The sequence below is a fragment of the Miscanthus floridulus genome, chromosome 10 (genome assembly GCF_019320115.1).
Source record: "Miscanthus floridulus cultivar M001 chromosome 10, ASM1932011v1, whole genome shotgun sequence".
NCBI lineage: Eukaryota > Viridiplantae > Streptophyta > Magnoliopsida > Poales > Poaceae > Miscanthus > Miscanthus floridulus.
In genome coordinates, this window is record NC_089589.1 from 92591240 (window position 1) to 92601310 (window position 10071).

Here is a 10071-nt window from a genome sequence, read left to right on the forward strand (position 1 = left end):
ATGAGTCTGGCATATGTGCATCTGAGTTGTGCTATAAATATGGCCTGTTGCTGATACCCTGCTGTGCAGTTTCTTCTTCTTCTTTTTGTAGTCATGGATATTATAGTTTGGGAGCTCGACGAGCCCCCGGGCCTGTTCTCTTTCTTCTGTTTTCTTCTGCTAGTAAATGGTGTAGGTCTTGTGATAGAGACTAGTAGCAGGCTAGTCTCGAGGTGGTATTTAGCTGTAAGGGATATTGAGGCAAATGGTGTAGGACTTGTGATGTGAGTGATGCATGTTGCGTTGCCTCATCTTCCAGTGCCTGCCCTTTCTTTTTTGTTCTTCTTACAGTGATGATTGGCGCGTGTTCCGGCTTGTTCTTCGACAGTCCATTGTAGATCAGCCATTATTCAGTCTTCTGCTGTGCCATTTAGGTTCAGTCCAATACAGATCAGCACGTGTTGAGAGATGGTGCCGGGTTCTTCCATATTGACGTGGTTGTCGTTGTCAATCTTGGATGACTTGTGGGTGCCTTCTCTGTCACCTATAGCAATCTTGGATGTGCGCCTTTCCTTTGGAGAAAAGTACGTTCGAGTTGTTTTATCCTGCCTGGTAATATCGAATCTTGGTTCGAGGGTTGCAACCTCGTGCTGAATGATTTCCTTTGCTTTCTTCGTCGAATTCATCAGATCTTGTATTCTGTTGTAATCTCAATGTACCTTTGATGAAATGAAAAAATATTCCTTTCTGCTCTATGACCGAGTTGTTTATTGATGTGGCCGAGCTCTTTTGTATGTTTGTACTGTGGTGTTTTGTCATGACTGACTTGTTGCATCCTTCTTTCCTGGTTGCCTCCTTGTGAATGTGTTAATTCGTCATGTATCCGTTATAGTCTGAACGGACCGTTGCCTTTTCGTTTTGTGTGCACGGTAATTGTGGAACGGTAACTTTGAAGGGCCTCTTCGGGCAATCCGCGTGATTTTGGGCCTCGTGGGCCGCGTATTTTTCTTGTATAAAGATAACTGCTCTGTTACTGTTGGCTTAACTTGCCTTTGCAGTAAAAAATTCCCCAATCTCAGCCAAAACCCTAGCTCCGTTGTGCCTTCGATCTCCTGCTATTTCCGTCCAAATCTTGTCTTTGTTTTTCTGAGATGGTGGCGAAGAACAAGAGCAAGAATAAGGGCAAATCTGTCGACGAGGAGGCGTCGCTCAAGGTGATCGAGAACACCGAATTTGTTGCGATGCGGAAAATGCAGAGGCAACTCCCCAAGCCGTCGACTTCGGAGGCGGAGTTGGATCTGCTTGTTGCTCATGGCCTTCTTCAGGAGAAATGTCTCTCTAATTTCTCTGGTCCTGGTGAGCACGATGTCCCTTCTCCCACTCCGAATCAATCTGTTCTTTTTGTTCCTTTTGTGCGGGCGGGCTCTGTTATCCCCCGTCCGATTTCTTGCTTGAGTTTCTTGGATCCTATGGGATTCAAATCCATCATCTTACCCCTAACGGGGTTCTTTTTCTTTCTACCTTCGTGCATTTTTGCGAAGTTTTCGTTGGAATTCCTCCAAATCTTCTTCTTTTTCATCATTTTTTCCGTGTGCGTTTGTCAGACGGAAATAATACTCCTTTTCTCGGCTGCTGCCTTATCCAATCCCGTCAGGGAGTTTCTTTCCCTTCTCTTACCCTTTCTGATTCTGTCAAGAATTGGGCGAGAAGTGGTTTTATATTTCAAAACCTGCTCTTTCCTTTTCTCATGATCTTTCTGTTCTTCCCGTTCCCCTCTCTATTTGGAAAGATAAAATCTCTTCTGCTGAGCGTGCTGCTCTGAAGCCTGTACTCGCTCGAGTTGCAGTGCTTAAACAGGCAAGCTTAAGTGGCAATTGTATAGTTGCCAGTTTCTTGCGTCGCCGGGTGCAACCTCTTATGCAGAGGGTGCATTACGGCTTTGAATATACTGGGCCCTCAGATCCTTCCCGACTTGTTCCTGATGTCGAGTTGCCTGAGGAGGTCATTCTTGAACGCCTGGGGCGTATTCTGGGTGGGGTCTCTGTGATGCCTGCTCGTGTTGAAGAGTATGATGCTGCTCATCCTCCTCCTGAGGTAAGTGGTAATCTCCTCCGAGTTCTTTTGGGTTTTTGTAATTCGTATTCTGTTTTTGACTTCTTTCTTCTTCTCTTGCAGGGTTTTGGTCGGGCTTTTAAGCTTGAGATAGCTGTTGCTGGTGGTGGCGGGGCTGTTGTTGAAGAGCCCGCCGAAGAAGGAGATGAAGATGATGATGCTGTTGCCGGTCCTGTGGTAGTTGCTGCTACCGGGCCGGGTTCTTCTTCTGCCAGGTTGATTACTGGCTTGTTTGAAGGTCACCACTCCTACGTTGAGTATGTTCCTGATCCTCGAATTGCTCAATATATCTTGTCATCCAGGAAGCGGAAGTCAGAGGTTGCTGCTAAGCATATTTTACCCAAGAGGCAACGTTCAATTCGTCAGATTGCCTCAACAGGTAATGTTCTCGTAGGTGAGCTTGTGCTTTCTCCTGTGTTGTTTTTGCCTCTGTCTTTTGGTTTGCTTTGTTTTACTGATCCTAGCTTTTGTTGTCTTGATAGAAGGCCGGTCTGTTGTCTTGAGCGAGGTGGAGACTGAGGATGAGGTCCCCTTGATCACTCGACCGTAAGTCTTCCGCTGTAAATTTTCTTGTGCTTGTCTTTTTGCTCTTTTCCTAAATAACTGAATTGCTTTTTTCATTATAGTCGGAAACCGGCACCTTGTGCCCCTTCTGTGACAGTTGTATCTGCTTCTGTCCTGGAGGCCCTCCCAATCCCCTCCTTTGAGGTGGTTGAGGATGATTTGTTCGATGTGCCTCTCCCGAATCTTGGCTTCTCAGGGGTGGCTGGAAACTTTAAGAAGGTTATCAAGTAAGTATATTTATCTTGTCTTCTGATTCGCCATTTTTGCTTTTGTCTCTGACTGGCCCGAGCTCTTTTTTCGAATGTAGGCCTTCGGAGGATACTTCTTCTTCCCTGGCTCTTGATGCTGGTGGACCTCTACAAGATTTTACTGCTGGTAAGTTATTTTCCCGTTTATGCTTGCTTTCTTGGTTTTTTCTTTTCTGTCTGACGGGTTGTTTTCTTTGTAGCTTCTCTTCCACGTATTGCCTCTCCTGCTCCGCGTGTTGAGGAGGAGGCTATTGGAACTCCGGTGTCTCCTCCAATGGAGCACCGAGTTGAAGTGAACTTAGGCAGCCCTTTTGCTGCTCCTATTCTGCCGACCGGGTTGTCCCTGTTGGACAACCTCGAAGCAGCTGCTCGGGAGGATGCAGTGAATGGGGAGCCGGCTGATAATAATCCTTCGTCTGTTGCTGCTGTGGATGCTGCTGGTACTTCTAGTGCCGGCCAGCCTTTGACTTCTACTCCAAGTACTCTCCTGTTAACTCAGGGTGGGGAGGAGTTGGTCCAACTCGGTCGTGTTGAGCGGCTGTCTGAGTTGGTTTCTTTGTGGGAGAATTTCTCGGGCGCGTATGGCGCCAAACTCAAGGTATTCGAGTTCTTTTTAACTTTCGATATTGGTTTTTTCTGCTGCTGTCTCACATATTTTTGCTTTGCAGTCTTTATTTCAAGATCAGGATGTCTTGTTCGGTCCTCATGAGGCGCAATTTACTGCCATTGCTGAAGCCAATTTGAAAAGAAAGGAAGATGAGCTGGCTCGGACTGAAGTTGTCCTGACTTATGAGAAGGCGCAGCGTGCTCTGATGGAGTCCGCCCTCAATGCTAAGGTGCTTGAGGCTGAGAAGGTGCGCGACTCATCTTTGCAGGCTGTTACTGCTGCTCAGAATGAGGTCTCCGCGTTGAAGAAAGAAAAAACTGGTGGGTTCTCCTTTCTTTGCATACTTGCTTTTTCTGCCTTGTTTTTTCTTTCTTTCTTTGAGTTCTTTGTCTGCTTTCTTTTCAGCTCTTGTTAAGGATAAGGAGAGTTGGCAGAAAGAACGAGAGGAGATGGTCAATACCCTCCGTACTTCTCAAAATCAAGCCGAGTCTGTAAGTTCTTCTTCTGATATCAAATTGAAAGAGGCCCAAGATTTATTTGCTCAGGCCAAGCTGATTAGATCTGGAGCTGACCGTGACCTTGTTCAGGCTTTGAAGTCAGTGCAAGATTTGCAGGAGAAGTTAGCAGCTGCCCATGATCAATTCCGGGCTCTCCAAACTAAGCTGACAGGTGCCCAAGATCAATTCCGGGCTCTTTATGAAGCTGTGAAGCCTATTATTGCTGCTGTTTGTCGCCAGGAGGACTTTGCTCAAGGGTTGAGAGGCATTATCCCGGTGTTGTCAACTCGATTTTTTGAGTTTGTCAAGGGTGGTTTTTACCGTTGTGTAAACAATGTTATATCCTTCATCCGGGTTGCCACTCCTGATGCTCCGCTTCAGCAGATTGTAGATCCTTCCGTGACTGCAGAGTTTGCGCAGCGATGGGATGAGGCGAAGGTGGAGCTTGGTGGTCTTACAGACCAAATCTTGGAACAGATGGATGTGCTTCCTGCTGTGCCTCCAGCTCCTTAGATGTTTTGTGTAATGAACTTGTGGTTTCTTGTAATATATACTTGTCTCTGAAAATATGATCAGGCTTTGCCCTGCTTTTGAATTTGTCTTTGACTGAAATGAGCAGGCTTCGACCTGTCTTTCTTTTTCTTCTGAGATGTCTTTGAATAATATGGAAAAGTTTCGCCCTGTCTTTCCTTGTGGCTTTTTTCTGCTTTGCCATAGCTTGTTTCTTCTTGTGATGTAGTAGAGTTGATGGAGTTGATTATACTTTTCTTGGGGTAATCAACCGATTTGTACTGTAGATCGCTCCTTGGGCGAAGTAGTCGATCGTACCGCTCTTTGGGTCGGCGACCGAGTTGTTTGGAGTGTTTGTGCCGCTCTTTGGGCGAAGTAGTCGATTGTACCACTCTTGGGGTAGACGATCGAGTTGTTGGAGTGTTTGTGCCCCTCCTTGGGCAACGTAGTCGATCGTGCCGCTCTTGGGGTAGGCGACCGAGTTGTTGGAGTGCTTGTGTCCCTCTCTGGGCGAAGTAGTTGATCGTACCACTCTTGTGGTAGGCGACCGAGCTGTTGGAGTGCTTGTGCCGCTTTTTGGGCGAAGTAGTCGATCGTACCACTCTTGGGGTAGGCGACCGAAGTTGTTGGAGTGCTTGTGCCGCTTCTTGGGCAAAGTAGTCGATTCGTACCACTCTTGGGGTAGGCGACCGAGTTGTTGGAGTGCTTGTGCCGCTTCTTGGGCGAAGTATTCGATCTGTACCACTCTTGGGGTAGGCGACCGAGTTGTTGGAGTGCTTGTGCCGCTTCTTGGGCGAAGTATTCGATCGTACCACTCTTGGGGTAGGCGACCGGAGCTGTTGGAGTGCTTGTGCCGCTTCTTGGGCGAAGTAGTCGATCGTACCACTCTTGGGGTAGGCGACCGAGTTGTCGGAGTGTTTGTGCCGCTTCTTGGGCGAAGTATTCGATCGTACCACTCTTGGGGTAGGCGACCGGACCCATATAGCACAACCGTTTCCGGGTTGGCTGTTTGCAGGGTAAGTAAGCAATCGTACCAGCTCTTGGGGTAAGCGATTGCGCCCGTATAGCAACAACCGTTTCCTGGGTTGAGCTGTTTGCAGGGCTGCCCCTTTTTCCCCAACCTGATTACTGGGTTGGTTCTGTCCGTTGGACAGGGCTGTCAGTCGTACCATCTCTTTATGGTAGAGTGACAAATGCTAGCTTGGGTCTCCTTACCCAAGAAGCTATTTGGCCGTTGGCCGTCAGTCAGACCATCTCCATATGGTTGAGTGACAAGATTGCCCATGTAGCGCAACCGTTTTCGGGTTGGCTGTTAACAGGGAAGCCCCTTTTTCCCCAACCTGATTATGGGTTGGTTCTGTCCGTTGGACAGGGCTCATATTTGAAGCTGTTCTTCTTGAATAATCTCTATTTTATTTCTCTTGAAACTTGAGTACAATCTGTTGTACTTAATTGTAGAATCTTTTGAGCTGGCTGATATGCCAAGTGTTCTTTACAGGTATTTCATCTGGAGTCATCAACTCGTATGTGCCGGGTCCTGTTGCTGTCTTCACGATGAAGGGTCCTTCCCATGGACTGAGTAGTTTGTGTCGTCCATCTTTCTTCTGGATTAGTCGTAGTACTGAGTCCCCTGGCTTTAGTGATCGGGGTTGAGTACTTTTGTCATAATGTCTTCGTAACCCTTGCTGATATCTTGCATTTTGTATGATTGCACTGTCTCTTATTTCTTCTATTGAATCAATTTCTAACCGCCTTGTTTCTTCTGCTTCGCCTTCTTCATATTGTTCTATTCTTGGAGATAGCCATATTAAGTCGGCTGGTAGTACTGCCTCTGATCCGTAGACCAGAAAGAACGGTGAGTATCCAGTTGCTCTGCTGATCTGGGTTCTTAGACCCCATACTACTTTTGGTAATTCGTCGATCCATTTTCCACCATAATCTTTCAAATCTTCATATAATCTTGGTTTTAAACCTTGTAATATGAGTCCATTTGCTCTTTCGACTTGTCCATTGGCCTGCGGGTGTGCTACTGATGCAAAGTCGATTTCTATCCCACAATCTCTTGCCCAGTATTGGAATTCTCTTGCTGTAAATGGTGAACCAAGATCTGTGATTATTCTGTTGGGCATGCCGAACCTATGCATGATGTCTTGTATGAATTCCACTGCCTTTTCTGCACTGTATTTGACCAAAGGTTTGTATTCAATCCACTTTGTAAATTTGTCGATTGCCACAAATATGTATTCGAAGCCTCCTTTTGCTTTTTTGAGTGGTCCGACTTGATCCAGCCCCCAGCATGAGAACGGCCAAGCCGGCGGTATGCATATTAAGTTGTGAGCCGGCACATGTGATTGCCTAGCAAACATTTGGCAATTCTTGCATGTTCTGACGAGCTCTTCTGCATCTTTGAGTGCTGTTGGCCAATAGAAACCGGTTCTGAATGCTTTGCCGACTAGTGTCCTAGAGGCTGCATGATTTCCACAGCATCCTGAGTGGATTTCGTCCAAGATTTCCTTTCCTTTATCTGTCGGAACACATTTAAGCAGTACTCCTGATGATGCTGCTCTTTTGTATAGTTTATCCCCCACCAGAACGTAGTTTTTGCTTCTTCGTACAACCCGAGTTGCTTCTGCTTTGTCTTCGGGTAGTTTCTTCTCTTTGATAAAATCAATGTATGTTTGTCTCCAATCACTTTGTATGACCATGATTTGTCTTGACTGGTCTGGTTCTTCTGCTTGATCTATTTCCATTGGATCTGTTGTCTCCTTCTCTTTTTCTGTGTTTCCGAGTTGTTTGATGGATGGGGCTGTGAGTTCTTCCACAAATATACCGGGTGGTACTTTTGCTCTATCTGATCCTAATTTGGCTAGCACATCTGCTGCAACGTTGGAATCTCTTAGTACATGATGGATTTCGAGCCCTTGGAAATTTTTCTCCAATTTTCTGACTTCTGCACAGTACGCATCCATATTATCTTTTGTACAATCCCAATCCTTGTTGACTTGATTGATTACTACAGCTGAATCACCGTAGACAAGTAGTCTTTTGATCCCAAGCGAGCTTGCAACTCTTAGACCGTGTATTAATGCTTCGTATTCTGCCTCATTGTTAGTTGCCTGCCAAAGTATTTGTAGCACATATTTTAACTGTCTCCCTTCTGGTGATATGAATAGTACTCCTGCTCCAGCTCCTCCTAACTTTAGGGAACCGTCAAAATACATTTTCCAATGATCAAGTATTGGTTCGGGTTCTTTTTGACTGATTTCTGTCCATTCAGCAATGAAGTCGGATAATGCTTGAGATTTGATTGCTGTTCTTGGTTTGAAGTCTAGGTTGAGAGCACCGAGTTCTACTGCCCATTTTGATATCCGACCTGTTGCATCTTTGTTGCGTAGAATGTCTTGAAGTGGAAAATTGGTTACCACTGTAATCTTGTGTTCATGGAAATAATGTCTCAGCTTTCTTGATGATATCAACACTGCATAAAGTAGTTTTTGCACGTGTGGGTATCTCACTTTTGATTCTGTTAGTACTTCGCTTATGTAATAGACTGGTCTTTGCATTTTGTATGCGTGTCCGGGTTCTTCTCTCTCAACCACAATTGCTGTGCTGACAACGTTCTTGGTTGCTGTAATGTATAGCATCATGTCCTCTTTGTCTTTTGGTGGTGTCATTACTGGTGATGATGCCAAGTATTCTTTTAACTTTTGGAATGCTTCTTCTGCCTCTTCTGTCCATTCAAAATTTCCTGCCTTTTTCAATAATTTGAAGAAAGGTAGCCCTTTTTCTCCTAGTCGGGAGATGAATCTGTTGAGTGCTGCCATGCATCCTGTAAGCTTCTGTATGTCTTTAACTTTCTTTGGAGGTTTCATATCCATGATGGCTTTAACCTGCTTTGTACTTGCTTCAATTCCTCGGTTACTGACTAGAAACCCGAGTAGTTGTCCTGATGGTACCCCAAAAACACACTTTGTGGGGTTTAGCTTCCACTGCCATGCTTTTAGATTCTTGAAAGTCTCCTCGAGGTCTTCTATCAATGATCCGGGTTCTTTTGTCTTGATTACTACATCATCAATGTATGCTTCTGCATTTCTTCCGACTTGACTCCCCAAGCAAGTTTGAATTGCTCTTTGATATGTTGCCCCTGCATTTTTTAGCCCAAAAGGCATTGATTTATAGCAATATGCCCCAAAGGGTGTAATGAACGAAGTCTTGCTTTGGTCTTCTTCTCTTAAGGATATTTGATGATAGCCTGAATAGCAATCTAGAAAGGATAACAGAGCTGATCCTGCTGTCGAGTCGATGATTTGATCAATCCTTGGTGGGACATATGGATCTTTTGAGCAATGTTTGTTGAGGTCTGTGTAGTCGATGCACATGCGCCATTCTTTTGAATTCTTCTTCTCTACTAGGACCGGGTTGGCAAGCCAATCCGGGTTGATTATTTCTCTGATGAATCCTGCTGCCATGAGCTTGGTGATCTCTTTTTTGATTGCTGCTTTTCTGTCTGGAGCGAATCTTCGTAACTTCTGCTTAACGGGTTTGGACCCTTTGTTCACATCAATTATGTGCTCAGCCAACTCCCTTGGGACCCCTGGCATGTCTGCTGGCTTCCAAGCGAAAATATCTTTGTTGTCCCGAAGAAAGTTGGTGAGCGCGAGTTCCTATTTGGGGTCGAGATTTGCACTGATGATTGCCGTCTTCTCCGGATCACCAGTCAGTAGGTCAATAGTCTTGGTAGCGGCTTCTTTTGGTGGTGCGAAGTTGCTTGGCTTCTTAGCCGGTATCTTAATCTCATCTGGGTTCATTTCGTTGGCCAGTATTGCAATCTCCTTTCCTTCCTTTATATCTTGTAATCTTTCGGATATTTGTACTGCTTGTACGTCGCAATCATGTGCTTTCTTTAGATCTCCTTTCAATGATAATACGCCCTTTGTTGTTGGCATCTTGAGCAGTAGGTATGGATAATGTGGTACTGCCATGTATTTTGTTAAAGCTGGTCTCCCAAGTATTGCGTGGTAGCATGATTCAAAGTCTGCAACTTCGAATTTGATGAATTCCGTCCGGTATTTGTCTGGTGTGCCAAAGGTGACGGGTAGGGTTATCTGTCCGAGGGGCATAGCTGCTCTGCCGGGTACTATTCCATAGAATGGTGTGCTTGTGGGTGTCATTAGACCTTCACAATCCAGATTCATCCTTTTGAGAGTATCTGCGAAAATTATGTTAAGCCCGGCTCCTCCATCGATGAGTACTTTAGTTACTGCTACTCCTGCGATAGTCGGACCCAGTACCAGCGGGTAGCATCCTGCGTTTGCTGCACTGGTCCATTGGTCTTCTCTTGTGAAGTGGATGGGGTACTCTGACCAATCTAGATATCTTGGGATGGCTGGTTCAGCTGCCATGATGGCTCTGTGAGCTAGTTTCTCTTGTCTTTTGCTTCGTGTGTTAGGAACACCTGAAAATATCACCGCTAATTGGCGTTGGGGTTCTTGATAATCTCCTTCAGCTCTCTTTTCCTCCTTCTTGGATTCTTCTTGCTTTGGCTCCGAGTTGT

At 45.6% G+C, this 10071-nt stretch overlaps 1 protein-coding gene across 1 annotated transcript; it reads left to right on the plus strand.

Annotated features, from left to right (window-relative positions):
* The first annotated feature begins 1130 nt into the window (after positions 1-1130).
* On the plus strand, positions 1131-4599 carry LOC136489036 (uncharacterized). The gene is made up of 9 exons (XM_066485781.1): positions 1131-1335; positions 1676-2073; positions 2176-2470; positions 2574-2637; positions 2718-2882; positions 2963-3030; positions 3104-3501; positions 3572-3830; positions 3916-4599. The coding sequence occupies exons 1-9, from the start codon at positions 1131-1133 to the stop codon at positions 4518-4520; spliced, it is 2457 nt and encodes an 818-aa protein (XP_066341878.1). The 3' UTR covers positions 4521-4599.
* Positions 4600-10071: the final 5472 nt, after the last annotated feature.